Here is a 22,469-nt window from a genome sequence, read left to right on the forward strand (position 1 = left end):
GAGCTTTAAATGGCAAATAAGGCTTGGCGGGATGAGCGCATTTTATTAGGCATTGAAGGAGTCTCATGGCCTTTCTCGGCAGGGCCCTTGCTGGGAGTCTGTAAGTGCCAAAATCCCTGAGCTGGCAGAGGTGGCTTTTCCACACATCTGTTCTGACCCAGAGGCCATGAACTTCTGACATGACAGCTGAGGACAAGCTTGTGGGGCGGGGGGGCACAGCCTGCCTCTCAGCAGTACCATTAGGGGAGGGGGATTCTGGGGACCCTGTGAAATGCTCTCCAAGTGACTAACAATCCCGAGTCGTGCTTCTCTAAGAGGTTAAGGGAAAAGACCAGCTCCTAGCAGTGTGATTCAGTGAGACGTGCTCAAGTTCCATAAACTGGCTCCATAAGGAATTACAAACAGCAGATGGTCACCAACCTTTTCTCTTTCCAACCATCATCCATCCATCTATCCACCCAGTCACCCACCCCCACATCCACCATCCCTCTATTCACCCATCCATCCATCTATCTATCCACCCACCCACCCATCCACCATCCCTCTATTCACCCATCCATCCATCTGTCCCTCTATTCACCCACTCATTCATTTATCCACCCACCCACCAAACCACCATCCCTCTATTCACCCACCCATCCATCTATACACCCACCCCTCCATCTACCATCTCTCTATTTACACATCCATCCACCCACCCACCCACCCATCCACCATCCCTCTACTCACCCATCCATCCATCCTTCTATTCACCCACCCATTCATTTATCCACCCACCCACCCAACCACCATCCTTCTATTCACCCACCCATCCATCTATCCCTCTATTCACCCACCCATCCATCAATCCACCCACCCACCCACCCATCCACCATCCCTCTATCCACCCACACATCCATCTATCCATCTACCCACCCACCCATCCACCATCCCTCTACTCACCCATCCATCCATCTATCCCTCTATTCACCCACCCATCCATTTATCCATCCACCTACCCACCCATCCACCATCCCTTCCTCCCTCTTTCTACCTTTCCATCCCTCTGTCTTTCTATTCCTTCCTCCTTCCCTCCAAGACCAGCCAGCCCCAAGCCAAACTGGCAGCTGATGAGAGACGGATGAATGACCCCAGCCAAGGATGGAAGGGTTTTCCAGCTGAGCCTAGCCCAAATTGCCAATTTGTGGAATTGTGAGCTAAATAAATAGAAATAAATGGTGGTTGTTTTAGGCTGCTAAGTTTTGGGATCTTTTGTTATGCAGCAAAAGCTCCCTGGCATACACCCAAACCCTCAACATGGCCGCAGCACTCCATGTGTCATGGCTGCTAACCCCCTCTGTGGCCTCATCTTGAATCAAGCTCCCCAGCCCCTAGATGTCCCTTTGCCATGGAATTCTCTCCTGGCCCCCCAGCCCAGCATGCTCTCAGCTCAGCCTGCTCTTCATCCGTGACTCATTCCTGGCTTGCACTTTTACATTTATTGTGTCCTCCCTTGATCGTTGTCTGTAACCCTTGCCAACCCGAGCTCTGGGGGGCCATGGCTGTCTCATCCATCACCCACTGTGTCTCCAGGGTCAAACGTGGGCCCAACACAGAGTAGGTGCCCCATGACAGCAAGTTAATGTTGCCAGTGATTGTGGTGGCAACAGAAGCTCTGAGGAATGACAGAGGGGCCTGGGTGCTCCATAAGGTGTCTGGACAGTCTGTGGACAGCTGTGAGTCAACAATTGGCTTTGAGTGCATCACAGGATCCAACTTATACATGACAGCAAGCGATGGCCTGTGGGCTGAATCTGCCCATCACTATTATTGTAAATAACGTTTTATTGGCACATGGCTATGCTCTTTTATTGACACATTATCTATGGCTGCTTTCACACTCGCAAGGCAGAGATGAGTATCTGCACAGAGACTGTATGCCCCACAAAACCTAAAATATGGACCACCTGGTACTTTATAGAAGACGTTTGCTGACCTTGGGCTCCAATATCAGGCAGTATAAGCCACTGCCACCTGGACAGGCCTGAGAGTGAGGCCACAAGCATCTCAGGGAGGGAGGGCTGGAGATCCAGGGGAGGCTTCCAGGAAGAGGCAGTCACACTGCCTGAAGGTGACAGGGTGAACTGAGGGCAGGACTGGGAGGTGCGGTTAGGCCTGGGAGGTGGGAACACGGCAGCCAATCAGGGTCTGGGGTGTTCCACATGGCCTCCCACCCAGACCAGGGTGACTGTGGCCTGGTGACCAGGCCCAGCCTACATGGGGCCAGGGCTCAGTGCAGTGGGGGCGCTGGCTCCTGGGCCCTCCAGCCCCAACATGTGCCTCATCACGCAGCCCTGGTTGTTCTGAGAGATCTCCCTCAAGGAGGCAGGTGTCAGGGCCCTCTTGGAAGGGCAGGAAACTGCTTCTTGGCCTATGCCTGCATGGTCCTTGCAGCGGATCAGTCACCTGGAGAGAGGGGGGAGGACTGCAGCACTCAGAGCTCCTGCAGGGCCGGGGAGAGTGGGCGGCTCAGGCCCCCTGCAGGAGAGGGTTCCAGGGGGAGGCTGTGAGGCTCAGCAGGACAGGGAGGGGCCTGCGGGCTGCAGAGCCGTCAGCAACCTTGGCCTCCTGTATTTGGCAACCCCCTCTGTAAAATGGGACATGACTGTGTGTTCTGCTGACCGCACAGCCGTGACTAGTTGCTGAGACAGTGAACAGGAACGTGCAGCCCAAACCAGGTTTTCATTATTTCTCTCCCACTGTTGGCTTTTTCCCCTCCCTCATTACCCCAACATTTGCCCCACACGGCGCCCTGTCTGCACTGTGCACCCCACACCTCCTATACCTGCCCCTCTGTGCTTGCGGGTGTGTTGTCCCTCTCCCTCCTTCCGCTGGTGAGACCCCACTCTTCCTTCCAGAATGAGCTCTCCTCACGCCTCTGGAATTGATTTTGCTTCCCTCATTAACCCTGGACGTGCAGCGTGACCCGGACAGCCACAACCCTGCCCACATCTGCTGCAGGCCGGACTCTCCTGGAAGACCCAGAGTGCCACGAGGACTGAGTCTTGTCCAGCTCTGTGTCCAAAGTGCCAGGTACAGACCTGGCACACAGTAGGTAATCGGTATCTGTTGAGGGAACCAAGTTAATGAGTCGTGTCTAACAGAGCTGACATTTACCAAGATGAATAGAACTTGGAGTCAAGGAGATAAAAAAAAAAAAAAACAACCCAGAAATAGCTTACATTTACTTGGGTGCTATATCCTACTTTGATAGTTTTCTCACAGTAGGTTAACCCTTACCTGCTCCCCTTCTTCCTTTCTCCCTCATCCATCTACCCATCCCCTTACCCATCCATCCATCCATCCATCATTTACCCATCCATCATCTGCACATCCATCATGCATCATCCACCCATCCATCCATTCATAATCCATCCATCCACCTGTCCATCATCCATCATCCACCCATGCATCCATCATCCATCCATCCACTTATCCATCCATCATCCATTTATCCATCCATCCATCCATCATCTATCCATCCATCATCCATCCATCCACCCAACTACCATCCACCACCTGCTTACCCATCCATTATCCATCTATCCATCTATCATCTATCCATCCATTTGCTCACCCATCCATCATCCATCTATCCATCCATCATCCATCCATCCACCATCTACTTACCCATCCATTATCCATCTATTAATCCATCATCTATCTATCCATCCATCCACTCACCCATCCACCATCCATCTATCCATCCATCATCTATCCATCCATCATCCAACCATCCACCCATCCATCATCCACCATCCACCATCCACTCACCCATCCATCATGCATAATCCATCCATGCATCCATCCATCCATCCATCATCCATCTATCCATCCATCCATCATCTATCCATCCATCATCCAACTATCCACTCACTCATCCATCATTGATCCATCCACCCATCCATCATCCACCTATCCATCCATCCACCATCCATCATCTATCCACCCATCATCCATCCATCCACTAACTCATTCATCATCGATCCATCTACCCATCCATCATCCACCATCCACCATCCACTCACTCATCCATCATCCATCCATCCATCATCCATCCATCCATCCATGCATCATCTATTCATCCATCATCCATTCATCCATCACCCACCACCTACCCACCCATCCATCATCCATCATCCACCACCCACCCACCCATCCATCATCCACCATCCACCCACCCATCCATCATCCACCATCCACTCATCCATCCATCCATCCATCCATCCATCCTTTAGAGAGACCTCTCCTTATGTCAGGTGGATTACAACCAACCAATAAGGAAGCTGAGGTCCTCTCATCCATCCATGAGATAAGGAAACTGAGGGAGGTGAGAGAGGCTTCTACGAAAGTGCGAGGGGAGCTGGTTGCGGAAGGAAGGTGGGGGCTCACTAGAGGGAAGAGGGAGTGACAGCATGAGCTGCAGGCACAGCAGGGCTGGGGCAGGAGGTATGAGGTGCATGGTGCAGAACGGGGCATTGTTGGGGGCTAATGCGGAGGCTGTGAGGGAAGGGAGAAAGCCAACAATGGGGAGAGAAACAATAAAAACCCAGTTTTGGCTGCATGTTCCTGTTTACTATTTCAGTGACTGGTGTCACACTGCGTGGTCAGTGGAGCTCATGTTTCTTTACCATTTACAGAGGGGAAGACCAAGTCCAGTGAGGGCCAGGCAGTCCCATGACCTCCCCAGTTCTACACAGCTGACCAGGGCAGAGCGAGGGGACCGGTTAGGGTCCCTGACACTGTGTCAGTCTGCGCTTCAGGCCTTTGTTATGGATGGGACTCAGGCGGCACCAATGATGTCCACGGTGACATCGGCCCGATGCCCGCTGGGTCTCCTGAATGTGGGATGGACATCATAGAAACAGCAGAGCTGGCGCCACCCTTGACTGGCTGCTGTTGGCAACCTCAGGATCAAGATCTGCCTTCTAACTGCAGACCAATGTGTGTCCAGACACTCGCTGGGCCTGAGGCCTTGGACTACCCATAGCAGAGGTCCTTTCCCCAAGGTTTCTGTGCCTCAGGATCCCAACAGAAAGAAAATGTACCCTCCTGTTCATCAAGGCAGAGACCAGCCAGCCCACCTCTGGAAGCTTCCCCACCCTGGGCCGTGTTCTTCTCCACCTGTGAGCACCCGGCCCTCCCTCACAGCGGCTGGACGGGGCCTGAAGGTTGGCCCTGCCTCTGGGTAGGATGCTGCAGAGATGGGCTGGGGACAGTGCCAGCAGCGGTGGACAGGCTTGCCAATGCGAACCCAAATGTCAGATACCCATGCCACCTTGGCGAGGGGCCGGGATCCTGCCTGCAGAGCCTCATTTCATCCGTGCCCCATCTGTGTGTACCGGCAGTGGCGGCGGCTCTGCGGGGATGTGGCTGCATCTCACTTCAGTCCCTGCTCCCCCAGGAAACGAAATCAGGTTTTCTGACAGGGCAGCAGGCAGCCTCGCTGTGGACACTCTTCATTTTTCACCCAAGTTTCTCTTGTTCTTTACAAATCCGATTTTCTTCCCCCTCCCAGGACAGACTTGGAAATCGAAGCTGCAGGGGGCTCTCAGCAGCCTCCTTCCTGGGCGTGATGTCCCCTCAGGCGGTGCCCCACTGCCTGCCTGCACCGGCCCCCCTCAGCCACCCATCCTGCAGCGTGGGGCCCCCAGGCTGCTCTCAGCTACATGTTTATTTGGCCGTTGCTGCCTCCTCCCGCAGCATGGCACTGCCAGAAGGACCAGACTGGAAAACAGGAGACTGACACAGGCCGGCGGGCAAGGGAGGGATCCAAGCGGAGAAGAATGTCAGCCCGCAGAGAAACCGCTGTCACAGACTTGCAGCATGACATCATTCCCCAAGTCTCCATTTCTTCAGTTGTTGAATCAGAGCCGGTTCATGGAAGCCACCCCTGGCTGCGGTGCTTTCAATGTATAGGAAAGAAACGTATTCTTTTCTATATATTGAAAATAAATCAAGCATTGTAGAAATCCAGAGACATGTACAGTGTATTGTGTGTGTGCATGTGTGTGTATGCGTGCTTGTGCACGAGTGTGCATGCCTGTGTGTGCGTGTATACACACGTGTATGTGTGCACCGCTGTATGCATGTAAACCCACATGTGATGGATGTGCATGCATGTGTTGTGTCTGTGTGTGTGCAGCTGACTGCCACTAGAGGGCAGCTGGGTCTTGATTTCGACAGGCAGGGCAGGGGTGTCTCCTGGCTGGGTAGGGGCAGGAAGCTAGACCCGCAGGAAGGAAGAACTCTCCCAAGGGACCCCTGGAAGCAGCTAGTGGCCTTCCCGTTGGTGGGGCTTCTGAAGTCCAGGCAGGGTTGGCCTGGCTCCCCTGGGAGCACTGGGGAGGTGGGGTCAGGCTCCTGACCTCATCACTGTCTCCATCTCCCCCTTTTCCAGGATGGTATCTGGGGCGAGAGGGTGGGTGGGCAGGACCCAGGCATGTGCTCATGAGGTGGTCATGGGAGCTCCCGCAGACAGGTCTCCTTGCAGACGTGGCTGGTCTGCATGTAGCGGGCCTGGGCTGGCTTGGCTGGAGGTTTCAACATATTTATCTAAAAGGCTTACATGGAGCTGCACCCTTTGCCGTCAAGTGCATTTCATTCCTATGAGGCAGGCGAGGGGAGCCCCACGTTAACCACAGGGCAAGGCCCTGTTCTCAGAAGTGTCTGGCACCTCCTCCCGGTGCCCCAACAGACCTCGCTGTGTGCAGCCTTCCAAGGGCCTGTGTGGCACAGGGGCATGGTGCCCTCCTACTTTGCAGAAGATGAAGGCCTGGGGCTTCCCTGAAGTCAGGGGCTGGTGAGTGCTCCGGAGGCCAGCAAGTGCCCCCCAGCCCTCATAGGACAAGCAGATGACTGAGGACTCAGCTCTGGACCAGCGTCCCAGTGTCCTCTCTCCATGGCTGACATGTGCAACCTCCACTCCCCAAGTCAACCCTCGAGGGAGGTGTCTGGGCGGGCAGCGGGAGTCCTGCACAGCCAGGTGTGCCCTGCTGGATGCCTGCTCATGTCCTGGGCTGGGGCCCCTACCCTTCCTGCTTCTGCCGGGTGCAGAGAACATGGCAGAGGTCTCTGGAGCCAGCCACGCCATCAGCAGTGGAGCCGCAGTGAATTCATTAAAAAGTGATTTGGCCATTTTCAAGTTCAAGAGAAGAGAAGAGAACCACAGTGGGCCATCCCTGGGGTTTTTGCTCCCCTCCCCATAGCTCAGCATGTAAATTTTGCAGAATAGCCATCAATAATGCAGGCGGCCTGCCTGCCCTAGAAAGGCATCAAAGCTTCCTGAGTCGAGTGTGCCCTGCCCATACCCAGCACTGGCTGGCTGGCCACACAGCCAATGAGGCACCCTGGCAGGAGCTGTGTCTGGAGCTCAGATCCTGAAGTTCTCCTGGATGCTGCCCCCACCCCAGCCACCATCTAGGGATGGTCTTATCTGCCAGGATGCAAGCACGCTTCCCCCACCCACTCCGGGCTCTCTGCACCTAGAGGCAGTCCGTATGGGGGTATAAAAGGAGTCCCAAGGCCCTGCAGCCCAGGCTTGCAGATGCCCTGCATCCCTTCCTTCTTGGTGAGCCGGAGCCAGTCCCAGCGCGACGGCGGCTGCTGCTCTGGGAGCTCTCCAGCTCCTCTCAGGTCAGCGCTGTTCCCACCGCTTCCTCCCGGACCATACACTTCCCAAGGGCCTTCCCAGCTGTCACTGCTGGAACCTCCATCCCCTCGGAAGCTGAGAGATGGAGCAGACAGAGGGCCAGGCCCTGCTCTGCGTCTCATCCTCAGGCTGCACAGCATCTGGGGTCTGTCCGGAGCCTGAAAATGTGACTCTGGCATGAAGATTAGATGCTGTGGGAGAAGGGAGTGGAGGCACCTCAGAAAACAGGCTGGGGGTCCTCACAAGAGTCACCACGGGGCCTGGCAGCTCCACTCCTGGGTATGTATCCAAAAGAGCTCAAACCAGGGGTTCTGACAAACACTTGCATGCCCTCGTTCAAAGCAGCACCATTCACAGCAGTCAAAAGGGCCGAACAGCCAAGTGTCCATTGAGTGATGAATGGACACAGAGAACGTGGTTGCCACATGCAGCAGAATATTATTCAGCCATAAAGAGGCATGAAACGCAGACACGAACTACCATGGTGACGCTCGGTGAGAGACGCCAGACACGAAACGCCATGCGTGGAACGAGCCCACTTACAGGAAATGTCCAGAACAGGCAAATCCATAGAAGCAGAAGGAAGATTCGGGGCTGCCAGGGGCTGGGGGAGCTGGGGGGAAGGGCGTCAAGGAGAAATGGGAGTGATGGTTCTGGGGTGATGGAAGAGTCCGGGAGCTAAGTCGAGGTGATGGTTGCACAACCTCGTGACCACGGAACCCCGCTGAAGGGTACAGTTAAAGGGTGTGTTGGGTGGCGTGTGAGCTCCCTCTCAAGGCACAGGCACGAACGCACTGTGTGTCGACTTCAGTCCCCGCTGCCTTGCAGGGCCCCGAGGGACTCAGCACCCTATGTCCACTCTAGTGTGCATCACCAAGCCGGTGGGGTGGGGGCTGCCTCTGGCTGGCAGTGGTCCTGGCCAGGCTCTGTGCTGGGCCTGCAGGCTGACCCTTAGGCTATCAGAGAAGGGACCCTCCAGGCTGAAGGGACCTGGGGCCTACCCTATGCCTACTCCTAGCCCAGGGCTCCAGCCGGTGTCCCGACCCTGCACCTTCCCCTACAGGCTGAGTCCCTCTCCAGGAAGCCTTCCCTGCCCCCACCGCAGGGCCTTCTCCTTCCTCCAAACCCCTCAGCCCTTCGGGGCTGCTGCTGTTCTGGGAGGAGGCACTGCTTGGGTAGCACATCCCACCTGTCCAGGTGAGTTTCCCGGGTACCCAGGAACTAGCAGCAGCAGGCCCCCGAGGTGAGGTGCTCAGCCCTTCAGCCTTCAAATACAGGTCCGGGGGTGCAGAGGGCTCCTTTCTGAGGTTCCCTCGCCTGGGGTGGGGAGGGGCTGAGCATGGAGCCCCTCACTGGGTGCCCCCAGGTTGTCACCGAGAGATCACCCCTGCTCAGGGGCACGGCCACACGGGGAGTCCCAAGGGGTGGCCATCTTCCCTCCCTCCCTCCTGAACACCCTGCTCACCCCTTTAAACTCATGGACCGCCCACTGCCACTGTCTCTCCCTCACCACTCCTGGCTCCGCAGACTCTGCCTCCTCCAGGATGAGGGGCTGAAACCCGGGGACCCGGCCCCTTAGCTGTCCGGGTTGCTGCGTTGAAGGAAGCGTGTCTCACTCAACCTTCTGCTCAGCTGCCTTTGCACAGCCAGGACAGTGACATGCAGCTGCCTCAGCTCTTGTGGGTTTTATGACCCCTTGGAGCCTCCGGTGTCCCTAGCCCTGGCCGCATTCACTGGTGGCCCAGAGCCTCTGCACTGTGCCCCACGAGCCCAACTCCAGCAGACCCTCCCCTCTCACTCTGTAGCCAGGTTTGCTTTCTGCTGCGCTGAGCTGGATCAAACCCAGAGAAAACACCAGCATTTCCCAGTTCCAGGCAGCGAGTCCCAGTTCCAGGCAGCGATTCCTTCCTTGGCCTGCTACTGGGGGCAGGGGAGGCCAAAGGTCTCTGCTTCCTAAATCCACAAAACCCACCACATGGGGGTGGGGGTGGGGATGCTGGGACCCTCTCGTTTCCCCGTCTCTTTCTCTGTCTCTCTGTCTCTCGCATTCTCTGCTGGGCACAGAGGGAAGAGGAGCTGCCAGGAATGACTGCTGGTGATTCGAAGAGTCTAGATGTCTGGGAGGAACAAGATGGGGGCAGGCAGGGGAGGTCCCGTCAGTCCAGCAGGCACTGGGGGCTCCTCCCTGGGGCCTCTCCTGGCCCCCCACCCCTGGGTCACAGAGGACAACACTTCCCTCTCCAGGGGCCGGGCAGTCACACCCGACTGTGGAAGGCCACGTGCCTGAGCTCTCCAGGGGCCTGGGGTTTCTGAGCCATGGATTCCAGTGGCTCTTGGAGCCCTTGCCCTCCTGTGGCTGATGCTCTGGGGAAGCTTTTCCCAAACTGGGCACTGTCAGCCCTGGGGCTGGGTCGTTCTTTGCTGTGGGGTGTCCTGGGCACTGAGGGTTGCTGAGCATTCCTGGCCTCCACCCATGCAATGCCGGCGGCGCCCCCCACCGAGCTGTGACAACCACAGATGCCACCGCTTGCCCAGTGTCCCAAGAAAGACATCGCCCTAGGTTGGAAGCATGGCTCTAGGGGAGGAGACCGACAGCAAATAGCAAAGAGTATCACATCAGCTGGGGACAGAGGCCGCGTAGAAAAACACAGCAGGAGAGAGGGACAGGGCACTCAGTGCGCTACATTAAACCGGGTGGCAGGCAGGGCTGTCTGCTAAGCAGACATGTGGCTATTGAGGCGTGGGGCTCTCGGGAGGAATGCTGTAGGCGGGGGGAACAGCCAGCGAGAAGGCCCTGGGGCAGGCAGGGCGGGCTTGGGGTGCCGGGGGAATGGGGCTGGGTTTGTTTCTCATTCTGGGTGAGACAGGAAACATGGTAGGGTTTGAGAAGACAAGAGCTCAGACTGGTGTTTGAACAGGATCGCTGGGCTTCTGGGTGTGGACAGAGCAGGGGATGTGCAGAGGCTGGAGACAGCGGAGCAGGTGCCCCGTGGTCTGAGTGGCTTCTGTCGGGTGTGGGGGAGATGGTGGACATAAAAGAGAAGGAAAGGCACCTGCAGGGCGGGCCAGGTGACTTCTCGGACAGATAGGAAGGGGCAGGGGGCTGGGGCAGCCCACGCCACCTGGGGTGCCGGGAAACACTCGGGAATATCCAGCCCTTCCGCGGACACACTCCCTCTCCCATTCTCCTGAGACACACGGGCCTTTTTGTCTTTCAATTTCTCACTTTTGTTAGACCTAGAGGAAGTATTTCTCCACGGCAGGGAAAACAGCTTTACACAGTGACTCAGGGAGCACCCTGGGCCTGGTGTCGGAGCACCGGGAGGGAGGGGGCTGCACCCTCCGGCCCAGGGCACACAATGACTCAGGGAGCACCTTGGGCCTGTCGTGGGGGCACCGGGAGGGAGGGGCTGCATCCCCCGGGCCAGGGGCTTCAGAGTCCTGGGTGGTCACTCCCTTAGCCCAGGCCTCCTGGCGCCTTGCAGGAAAGCAGGCCCCATGACCAGAGGATCTGAATCTTGAGAGAATCCAGAGGGCAGGATTTGAATAGAAATCTCCTGCTTTGACGCTGGCCGAGTTAAAACAAGATTAATACAAACTGCACCTCTGTGGTGGAACCTGTCTCTGGGTTTGAGACCCTGGATCTGACCGACAAAGGGGCCGTGCCGCCGAGGGTGCAGAGGAAGTCCCCGCTCCTTCCTCCTAAGTAACCTGACTTTCACGTCACGGTGCCATCCTAGAGCGTGGCACCGCCCATGTGCAGACGGTCAACCACGCTGTGTGCCAATAAAGCCTCAGCACAAAGCCAGACACAGGCTTCTCGGCAAAAGGGCCTGAGTCGGGCCGCTTCCTGTCAGGGTCTGGTCAAATGAGGTGGCTTAAAAACAGCAGTCCAGAAGGCCAGAGGTTCGAGGTGGAGGCGTGGGCAGTGTCTGGCTCCATCCAGGGGCTTGAGGGAGGACTCGTCCTGCCTCTTCCACCTCCTGGCGGCTCCAGGTGCCCTTGGCTTGTAGCCTTATCGCCTGGTCTCTGCCCCTGTCTCCATGCAGCCTTCTCCCCTGTGTCTCCCTCTGCCTCTATAAGGATTTAGGGTCCACCCCAATGCGGACGATTGTATCTCCAGATCTTTACACCTGCAAAGGCTGCTTTTCCAGACAAGGTCACATTGCCAGGGGTCAGGGTGTGGACATAGCTTTTCTGGGGACCATGATTAAACCCACTCTGGATGCTGATTGGGCCAGGTCTGTGGCTGGGCCAGTGGCCCCCAGGGGACCTGGACTTCCGGCTGTGACGGGTTCTCACTCCTCCCCACCTGCAGCCCCCCACGTGCCGCCCCCTCCTCTTCCTGCCCTCTGCCTGGCGCTGGCCCTTCTCAGATGGAGACGCTGGCCCCTGCTCCAGCTACAACCCCAGCCGCCTGGGCCTGGTTCCAAAGGCAGATGAACAGCGGTCGACTAATTGACCACTGGAGGCTCTGAGGCGGGAGTCTTGGCCGCTGCTGCCAGGTAGGGCCGTAATCCTGGCCACTGTTCATGTTGCGGCCGGCTCACGGGAGTGGCTCGCTGGGGAGCTGCACCATGAAATGGTTTCTTTCTTCCGCAGCCACCGCTTCCCTCTCCTGCAGCCCTGCCCCGGACCCACACTTGGCACTTTGGTTACGAAATGCCACGGCTGGAATGGAGCCTCCCCTCAGACTCCACGGCCATCGCCTCCCCTCCCTTCGCAGTGCAGGTTCCTGAGGCATGGAGATCACACCGTGTGCACGTGGCCCCACGGTGGGAGAACCGCTCAGGGGCTGCAGGCTCATCCTCCAGTGGTGTCCGTGGATGGAGGAGCTGTCCTGACCCTGCTCTGCTGTGACCCTGTTCAGCGTGGCTGACACTCATGCCCTGTGGCAGCAGGACCCCTACATGCTGGTGGGTGTAAGGGGCACTCAGCTTCCTCACCAGGGAGGGACCTCGGCGGGAAGTAGCCTGAGTTGGTCGGGGGTCACCTGGGCCATCCTGTGGCTCAGCCCCCTCCTCTGCCATCCAGGGTCCCCCATGAAACCAGGTCACCATTAGCACCGCTGTTCCTGCCCTCCTGGGGCCTAGGGGGCCCTCACTCTGTAACTCACTGGCACCTCTTCCCACCTTGCTGGGTGGCCACACCTGCCAGCTCTGGCCTTCAGAAACCTTGAGACAGCAGCGGTGGGCACCAGCTCATGTGTGGCCTAACCTTCAGAGCACGCACTGCCTGGCGTGCCTGGGAACCTCATCTTGTGTGGGGGCCGCGCCCAAACCCCAACCCTCTCTCTGCATCCAACCCTCACCCCCAAGGCCAGGGGTGGCGGCCTCTGCATCCTGGGGGTGACCTGCTGGCCTGGGGTCCTCATGGGGCTGCTCAGTGCCCCACACTTGGGGGACGCTATGGGACTCGGGAGCCGAGGCCTCTGTTTTGGAGGGAGGTGGAAGCCCCAAGATGACGGCTCCTTGGCTGGGCCCCCCTTCTCACCGCTATTCTTCCCTCTCTTCTCTTCTTTTGGGAGGGGGCGGAGGGGAGATCAAGAAGACTTCAGGGGCACAAATCCGGCCCAAGGTGGGTCAGCAGATTTGTCTCAGTTGCTAATATTTTTTTTCTCCGAGACGACATAGTCATATTCAGTGTCTTCAAAACAGGGTTCCATGACAGTGATTCAAAACCCAGCCAGCGGGAAACGCTGAACCCCGCCTTCCCCAGGCCACTGCCCTCCCCAGGCAGACGCCTCTGGGTGGGGCTTACGAGAGGCTCGCTGCCTGGGAGAAACGCCTTCAGAATGCCACGCCGCTTTCAAATGGAAAGGGGACATTCTGGGCACCGATAAACACTTTCTACTGGAATTTAAATCATGCAAATACATTAACTAAAGTCGATGGTGGTGAGAACGATATCCCGAGTGGTAGAACAAAGCCCCGTTATCACTCTCCATCCATCGGATGACAGCGCCGGGCGGGCAGAGGGTCTTGAAGATGTTCAGGGAGGTGTGGGTTTTGCTTTCCCCAGAATCCTTTCAGACCAGGAGATCACGAATTTGGCCCACCTCGTTTGGGAAGAAATTTCAAGCTGATGAAGGTGACCAGGTGATAGTCCTCTTGTGATAGGACCGGGAGGCCGGATTCAGTTTCTAATAACAAAATCCACGTCCTTGGGAGAAGCCTGGAAGGGACGCTGAGAACAACGCTGGCCCAGTGCTAATTTCACTGCACAACAATCGCAATGGCGCCTGCGCCTGCAGAGCCCACTCTCACCTTCAGGACGGGGCTCGGGCGGCACGTTCACCTCCTCATTAGGCCATAAATATTCTAATTAGGAAACAACGCCAGATGAATAGGATTAGCAAGTGGGGCATCTTCGGCTGGTACACGAGAGACACTTGAACTGCTCAGGTCTTATCGAAACCTCTCCTGACATCTTAATCATGTAGAAGCGCTCAATTTACATAGCTCTGCCTAATTAGACACGGCGGCAATGATGTTTGTGGATTTTCTTCTTCCTAAAGACGAGTCACTCCGTCAGATGGAGGCTGGTGCTGAGAAGCATCTCTGGTGCCTCCCCCCAGGACTCTGCTTGTTGCACAAGGGCAGGGGAGATGAATCTTTCTAAGGGGGGAGGAAGAGAAAAAGGAACTACTGATGTGTCCTTTCCAGAAGTGGCTGAGCTGTCTGGCCGAGGCAAGGCAAGCTGGGCTGGTGGAGAAATGGTCCCGACGTGTGCTCTTCTGTGATAGGCCAAGCCAGACGGAAATCAGCTTCTCGGGCCCAGCAGGCCTGGGCCCAGGGGGACAGTGGCTCTGCTGGGTGAAGGCCAGGCCCCGGGGGTGCTGAATTGGTGCTCGCTTGGCGTCTACGCTGCTGTCAGTGGCCGCCTGCGTGGGTTTACTAATACCTGGCAACAGTGGTCCTGGAGCCCTTGTCTTAAAACCTGCTGTTGTTTTACTGTTTACTGATGAAATCCGACAACGTGCTTCCCCTGCTGCAAAAGCGGTTAACTACAAACCATTATTCAGATGGCCCCAGGAGGTGGGCGAAGGAAGAGCAGGGCAGCTCTGAACATTAAGCACGGACCACACTGAAAGCAGAGCCCTGGCGAGCGGCGCCCTGGCCTCGGCACACCCCCGCCGAGTCTTTGGCAGCTTCCAGGACTTCTATTCCCGGGCAGAGGCCAAAAAGTGGGACAGACGGTGTGCAGGCGGTAGACAGGACCTGGAATGGCTGAGCGGGCAGAGGGGGGTGGCTAAGGCCAGGGCCCTGCGTCTCCTCCGGCCAAGGGGTCACAAATTCAGAGGTCACCTACGACCTTGAGACCGCCATAAACTGCTGCAGAGACTGGCCCAAGGGGATGACCTCTCCATGTCTGGGGAGGGGAGCCTGCCTCAGTGTCCCCACTGGGAGGGGCTGCTGAAGACTTGGGGCCAGGCGGTGGCCCGGGGACATGGCTGCTGCGTGCTGGAGGCAGCTTCTCTAACAGAAGCCCTCCAGCTGGTGCCTTTAGAAGGGGAAACAGACTCGTTTGCACAAGGAAAATAACATGGAAATGACATGAACACCTTTGGTTCTGCTCACGAGGAGCCCTGAGGGCGCCCAACACTGTCTCTGTACCCAAATGCAGCCAGCTGCAGGCCACGCCTAGGTCTGTTTCAGATTCAAGACCCACAGCCACCTTCCAGCCAGGGGCTATATCGAACCTGCGGAGGGAGCAGCTCAGGGACCTGGATGTCCCTAGGCTTGGGCTCAGTTTGAAAGGGGCAGGGGGAACAGAAGTGGGGAGGGGTCCTGCTGCCGGGCATGTGCTGCCCATGAAGGTCTTGTTTTGATCGTGGCTGGGAATGAGGATGCCACGGCCACGATGGGGCCTTAGCTTTGCCCCAGCTGCCCCAGGCCTGCAGCTCAGCTCCCAGCCACTCACGTAGGCCAGGGCCTATTGTCCTCTCTGGGACGACCACGCCCGTCTGTGTCCACGCAGGCCTCCCTCTGGGGCCCCCGTGGTTCCTCGTGATGACCCTGTCACAGTCTGCTTGGGGCCGGGCCTCATTTGGGTTACACCCCATCCCCCGCCTGGGGGTCCGAGGAAGGCCAGGGGTCCTCCCAGCTAAAGACGCGTTGTCACACAATGCATCCCAGGGATGTTCCAGGGGTCATGGCTCCAAAGTCCAGCCCCATGACCATCCCCTGAGCCCCTGGACCATGGCTCTGCTGTCCTCCCACGATGCCAGTCCACATGGCGGTCCCAGGTTTTACTGCATCAACCAGCTTGTTTCACACGCACGAGACAGAAACAGAAGACAGAAATGGATCTTCCTGGAATCGAATGTTAGCAGCTGAAGGATCATCAAGGAAAATAACCACACAATCTATGTTCCTGAAGAGCCCTGGAGGAGGAAGACACGGGACCGCCCTCTCCAGCACACCACACCTGAGATGCACCAGACGGGGCCTCCCGTCGGATAGAAGCCGGCCTGTTCACATCCCCAGGCACACACAGCGGAGAACGCCAGCGCCCGCAACACCAGCGTCTCCTCATGTCCCTCAATCTTCATAAATCTCCGTCTGTCAACCACACCTCTAATGGCTTTTAAATGAGTATTTTATTTGGAACATTTTGCAGGCCACGCTGAAGCTGCTGACAGCAGGGGGTGGGGGGTGGGGGCAGGTACCGCTCTGTGTCTGCCGTGGGCCTGGGGGAGCAGGCTGGCCCTGCCTTGCCTCGGTGTCCGGCCTGGGCAGGGGGTCCAGCTGCCGGGTCAGTCTCACTGGGGCCTGGCCAGCGGGTGGGGAGATCTCTGGGTGGCTGGGACTGCTGGCCCTCCCTTGGCCCAGTGGCCATGATCTGTAGGGGCAGGGGGAGCTGAGCCCAGGAGGCTGGGCAGCGTTCCTATCATGGGCCTTGACATGCCCACAGGAATGCCCGGCCCAGGGAGGCCAGGGGGTGTCCCTCCTGTGGGGTGCACCAGGCCAGCTGGGGGAACCCTAGGGCGTCATGGGCTCCATGGCGCTCTTGATCCCTCCCAGGGTCAGAGCCTGCACCCATACTGACTGCCGGGGCCTCACAAGATTTTCAGCTATGACGAGGGGTCCACAGATGTTGCCTATATATATTTTCAGCCTGGAAAATATCACATATTCTTTCCTACAATATAAACTACAGAGTCCCCCAGACCTCCCAGCCCTCCACCCGGCAGTGGGAAAGCTTTAGCTGTTTGTCTTTAGTCCCTTTATCTATAGACACTCGTGCTGAAGGAGACCAGATGGTCCTGAAGCCGCAGGGACTCCCTCAACCCCTTCGGAAACCAGAGGGAGGGCGGACCGACACGAAACCAGTGCAGGCCAGAGCAGGTGGCCTATAGTCCCCTTTAGATCCCCAGCTTATCATTATAATACGAAAACCCCGGCCCTAAGGGAAGACTGCTGCCATGTTGCACACGAGATGTATGAAGAGGTGTGTTCATGGACTGCGTCTGCGCATCTGGAACCCTCCGCACGCCTGCATGCCTCCCTTGCAGGCACCCAATCCCGTGAAACTCCCACACCTTCCCCTTCCCAGTTCTCCGGTTGCTCAGTAGAACCAGCTGCCTCTCCAATTTGACGCTGCTCCCTCGCGGCCGATATAGAGTAGGGAGGGAACGGTTTCCTGGGGCCAGCATGCAGCCAGCCATGCCCCTGCACTGGGACTGGAGGGCGAGGCCCCATCGGATCTCCCTGAGCGTCCCCACTGCCCTTTCGGCCCTTGTGCTTTCCCCGTCACAGACCAGGAGCTGATGGCTCGCAGGTAGGGCAGTCTGTGGGCTCTAGGTAACCCCTGCCCCTGCCCCTGCAAGGGGCCATCCCAGAGGTGCTGGCGCTCACGGGCCCGACCCTTGCTCGGCTGTCCTGTCCTCTCCTTGGACACAGCCGGCAGCCGTGCCATCCCATCTGTACCTCTGGAGCATCACGTGTGCGGGAGTGTGTGGGCAGGGGCTTGCACGCACAAACTCCGGTCAGACCACCTGCTCTGCCAAAAGCTGTGCAAACGTCCCGGAGAGGCGCCAGCCTGTGGAAATGAGCTGCTCACAGGTGTGTGTGTGTGTGTGTGTGTGTGTAGGGGGGCAAACAGGGGCTGCCCTCTCTCCCCAGGGCAGGCGGGGGACCCCTGGCTACAGAGGAGATGGGGATGGTATCTGCTTCCTCTACATCTGTACGGGCCTCACAACAGCACTCCCGACTCGGTCCTGGGCCCATGGGCATCTCCCCAGCTGAATGACGGGCCCAGGACCAGGAGCAGCTCATCTGCAGAGCCTTGTCTGAGCGGAGCGGGCACCTGCTCATGGCCACTGGAGGGCGGTGAGGCCTCAGGGGATCCTGCAGTCCTCGGAGCCCCGGGGACCAGGAGCTCACCCACCTGCAGGCAGACCCTGCCCTGCCTCACCTCTCGGTCCAGGCCCGCTGCGACTGTGACGATGTCTCCAGTCTCGCTGTTGATGGTGAACATATTCTGGGACGGGCTCTGCGGGGTCTGGGTCACGATCCGGTACCGCACCATCCCGTTGGCCGTGGTGCTGTCGTCAGCATCGTTGGCCGTGACGGTCATCACGTAGGTGCCTGGAACAGAGACAGCAGCTCAGATGCGGATGGCCTGCCACACAGGCTGCCGCCCCCGCACACACCTGGGCAGAGCCCCCCGACCGCAGAGCTCTCCGTGAGTCTGGCGTAGCGGAACCCCCTTCCTCTCGGCCTGTTCAGAGGTAGTGTTGGTGCACCTGCCGCCTCCACCCCACCTTAGAGAATCACAGAAGGATTTCTTCTAGAGCTCGAGGGTCCTTAGAGGTCATCGGCTCTGACCTCTTCCTTTTTCAGCTGGGGAAAGACCAGGCCTCAGAGGAGGAAGAACTTCCCTAAGCTTCCAGAGCATGGGACAGCAGACCAGGCCTGGAGCCGGGTGGCCTGAGGCCCCGACAGTGCGTCCAAGGTGCCTCCACTCCTGCAGGGCGCCCAGCCTGGCTGGGCTTAAAGGGAGGGACTCAGGTACTGAAGCAGGGCCTGGTATAGGTCTGGACACACAGAAGCTGAATAATAAACACCGCAGAGGACACAGTGGAAAACAAACCTCGAAGGGACCCCTGGGCAGGGAGGCTGTGCCTACGGGACTCCATCAGATGGAGCACATCTGGGGGTGCCCTGGGACTGGGGGCCACTGGCATTTCAGAGGGGCTCGGTGAGCTGCCCATGCACTCTCTCAGCTTGGTGCCTCAGTTTCCCCATGCACACATTGGGGTTGAGGTCTATAGTGCACACTGGCACATTCCCCACTTTCTGAGAATGGCACTTGGCTTTCCTTTGGCTGTGCAGCCTTTCCTGCCCTGGGGAGGGATTGCATCAGCACACCCCACCCTGTGGCCTCAGGACATCTCCAGGTCTGGGGACCAAGCTCTGCTGGGAGCAGTGGTGGGTGGGGGCTTTAGTCACTGCCTACTGCGCACCAACTCTGTGCTATCACTGTGCCCGGTGGAGGCCCCACTCCGTGAGCTCCTAACTGCTGTCTCCTGATGCTGGCACGGCGGGCTCTCCCACCTGGAAGTCCTGGGGCTGCACTCTGCCTGCCACCTTCCGGTGTTCCTGCCCTGGCTCTGCACACGTGTGTGCTCATCTTGCCCTGGTGGCTGCCTGAGATGCCCCAGAATCCTGGAAGCTCTGGTGCCCGGCTCTGCAGCGTTCACGCACAGAGGAGAGCTGCTGGTGCCCTGCTGGGCCCTGGGGATGGTGCAGCCTCTGCCAGCACAGTGCCTCCCCTGGCTGACGGGGCTGGGGTCATGCAGGGTGGGGGGTGGTCTCAGAGAGACCCGAGGTGCTCGTTCTTATGTGCATGAGATGAAGGACTCTCGCCACACCAGCCTTGGGATCTTGCACAATCTGTTCTGCATCTGGAACGTTCTTCCCTCTCCTCCACCTGGCCAACTCCTCCTCATGCCCAAAGCCCCGTTCTGGCCCTCTGGACTGAGTCATGGGGCCCTGTGCATCCTCATCTCACCTGCATTGAAACAGCTGTGTGTCTGCTTAATGTCTGTGTCCTCTGTGGGATTACAGCCACAAGGGCAGGGCTGGGTCCATGCTGTCTCTGTGACCTGGCACACAGATGCCCTGCTGGACATTTGCTGGACTGTGCCAGAAGCCCAGGGTGCGGGGTGGCCTCATGCTCAGGAGGCAGGGTCTGCGAGGAGCCCGAAGCTACTACCCATTTCCAGGACCCTAGAGCAGGCAGGGAGCCTTCCGCCTCCACCCCTCCCCCACCTCGCCCTCCTTCTGCAGCCCTGCAGAGAAGACCCCCACTCTGGCCCTCCCCCCAGGCAGGACAAGCCCAGGTGGGATGCGGAGGAACCTTGGGTGTGTTGGACTAGGAGTTTGCTGCAGCTTTCAGCTTCTACTGAATGCAAAATTCTCAAAGCAGACACGTTTCATGAAAACACAGAAAAGCAAGCGGAGGCAGGAGCACTTTAAAGAGCAAGCTGTATGGCATGTGAATTATAGTTCAATCAAACAGATGTATTTACGCAGTAAGCAAATGGGTGGGAGGGGCCGTGGCCTGGTGACCATCAGCCTCTGGAACTGGGGACCCCACCCTGATGATCCTTGCCCCCATCACGATGTCCCCACCACTTTAGAGCACAACAAGCCTGATCCCAACCATACTCCCCTGTAAAGAAACATCCCCCTGCCTCTGTGCTGGCTTTCCTCTGCATTTTCCTAAGAGGAAAACCTTGAAGTGCAGCACCCTAGGAGCGAGGGTGAACTGGGGAGAAACAGTCCTAACACACGCACAGAGCTAACTGCAGTAACTTAGGCTGAGGCTCTCTGTGATTGTTAGTGTCCCCTACTTAGCAGCAGAAAGAAATCATTCATGGAGAGGGATGACATCACACACAGCCTCCTTCTTAAAAGAGCACAAAACTTTCAGTGTGGCAGTGAGAAGACTTCAGGCTGACTTCTCAGTAGGAATGATGGAAGCTGGAGAACGGTGGAATGCAAGGAACTCACGAGGAACCTGGCATTCATTATTCAGTGAAAAAAACTTTCTAAAATAAAAGTGAAAAATAGACACTAAAGGATAAAACAAAAAAATTACCACCTAGAGACCCACGCTAGAGGAAATACTAAGGGTGTTTTCAGGCAGAAGGAAAATGATTCTAGAGGGCACCTTGGAAATGCAGGAAATATGAGGACCTCTGTCTCTATCTCTGTCTCTCTCTAGTATGTACACACACACATAGACACACACACACAGCTCCTATAAATATACATATACATAATGTTTATATAAAGGATAAATACACTGGTGCATCTAAGGTATATGACTTGTATAAACAAAAATAACTTTGCCTTGTGAGGGTTTTCAAGCTGCTTACCGAAACACCAGAACAAACGCCTGCAGAATTTCATTTGCAAAGTGGATGGTGGGTCTGACCAGGGCGGTGTTACTGATGTTCAGCCATCATCAAGCCGGGCATCCCCGAGCAAGCGAAGCCAACGTCGGCGCATCAAGCACTATTTGAAACCACCCATCTCTACGAAAGGGCAGAGCTGGGAAAGTCATGGGGTTGGTGGTGACTGCATTTGGCTCATCTGGTTCAGAAAGTCAAAGGGAGAAGCCACTCCAGCTTCCCGAAGCACTCACTGTTCCCCTCCACTCGTGGCCCCTGGCATTTTCGTCTGTGAAATCTGTGAGGATCCACATGCCTGTCACAGAAAAGGGCCTGCAGCTGTGATGGTGGGGGTGGCAGGATGATGGTAGGGACGTGGAGAAGGTGGAGAGAGAGAAGCAAAGCCCTGGCCAGGGAGGGAAGAAGGGACCAGGCACTGTCTACCGTGCTCACCAAAAGCAGCATGGTTGGCCGGGGTGATGAGAATGACGGTCACTCGGGCTGGATGGGGATGCGGAGCCCTTCTGACTGTCTTGGCCTCTTCCCCACCCTGTGCCCAGCTGGCCCGAGGGCCTTTTGTGCATGGGTTTGTCACGTCTCAGAGAAATCTCACGGACGGCCTGCTGCCCACGTGCAAGAACTCGGGTCAATCACACCTCGGACAGTGGTGGAGCAGGGCTGGGGTCTGCCATCTGGGCTTGGAGCTCTTCTCCACTCAGCCCTACCAGCGGGAGGAGGTGCAGGGACAGCAAGTCAGCCCAGGACTCCCAGCACCCCAGAGTTACTGGTCCGCCGTGAGGCAGAGACCCATGTGCTCCCTTTGAGTGCCTGCCCTGGTCCATCACGTCACTGAGAAATCACATTAGGAGAATGGCTGGGAGTCTCCCGCCACAGAGGTCCCCTCCTCCACCTCCACGGAGCTCAGATAACCTCATGACATCACGGGAATTCCCTGCCCACTGGGGCCAAGCTCTCCCCACTCAGGACGGAATGCGGAGTGGCGTTTCCAGCTGATCTGTCCTGAAGGGCTCCTCGGTCCCCGAAGGCTAGGCAGGAGGTCCTCCCCCACCACTCAAAGCTGCCTCCTCCAAGCAGTCCCTGGGTGGAAGGGGCCCGCTGCTGTGCGATGTCATGTATGGAGGAGGACTAAGCCCCCCTCGGAGGCTTGGGGACCTGGGGAAAAGGCGGGCCAGGATGTGGACGTGAGAGGGCTTGGCATTGAGGAGGGGCCAGGTGGGATGTGTGGAATGGGAAGTCAGCGGGAGGCTGGAAACAGATCTTTGGGACCCTGACTGTGGCCACCTCCTTTTTTGACAGATGGGGAAACTGAATCCCACAGAGGAGGGGAACGTGGCTGGGTCCAGTGAGCTCTGC

At 57.5% G+C, this 22,469-nt stretch overlaps 1 protein-coding gene across 1 annotated transcript in view; it reads right to left on the reverse strand.

Annotated features, from left to right (window-relative positions):
- CDH4 (cadherin 4) overlaps positions 1-22,469 on the reverse strand; it is a 675,895-nt gene that overhangs the window by 46,454 nt on the left and 606,972 nt on the right. The window contains exon 7 of the mRNA XM_055265685.2: positions 18,110-18,282. Within this exon, the coding sequence (XP_055121660.2) occupies positions 18,110-18,282 (173 nt within the window). The remainder of the gene's footprint in view (positions 1-18,109; positions 18,283-22,469) is intronic.

Source organism: Symphalangus syndactylus, chromosome 24, assembly GCF_028878055.3.
Source record: "Symphalangus syndactylus isolate Jambi chromosome 24, NHGRI_mSymSyn1-v2.1_pri, whole genome shotgun sequence".
Lineage (NCBI taxonomy): Eukaryota > Metazoa > Chordata > Mammalia > Primates > Hylobatidae > Symphalangus > Symphalangus syndactylus.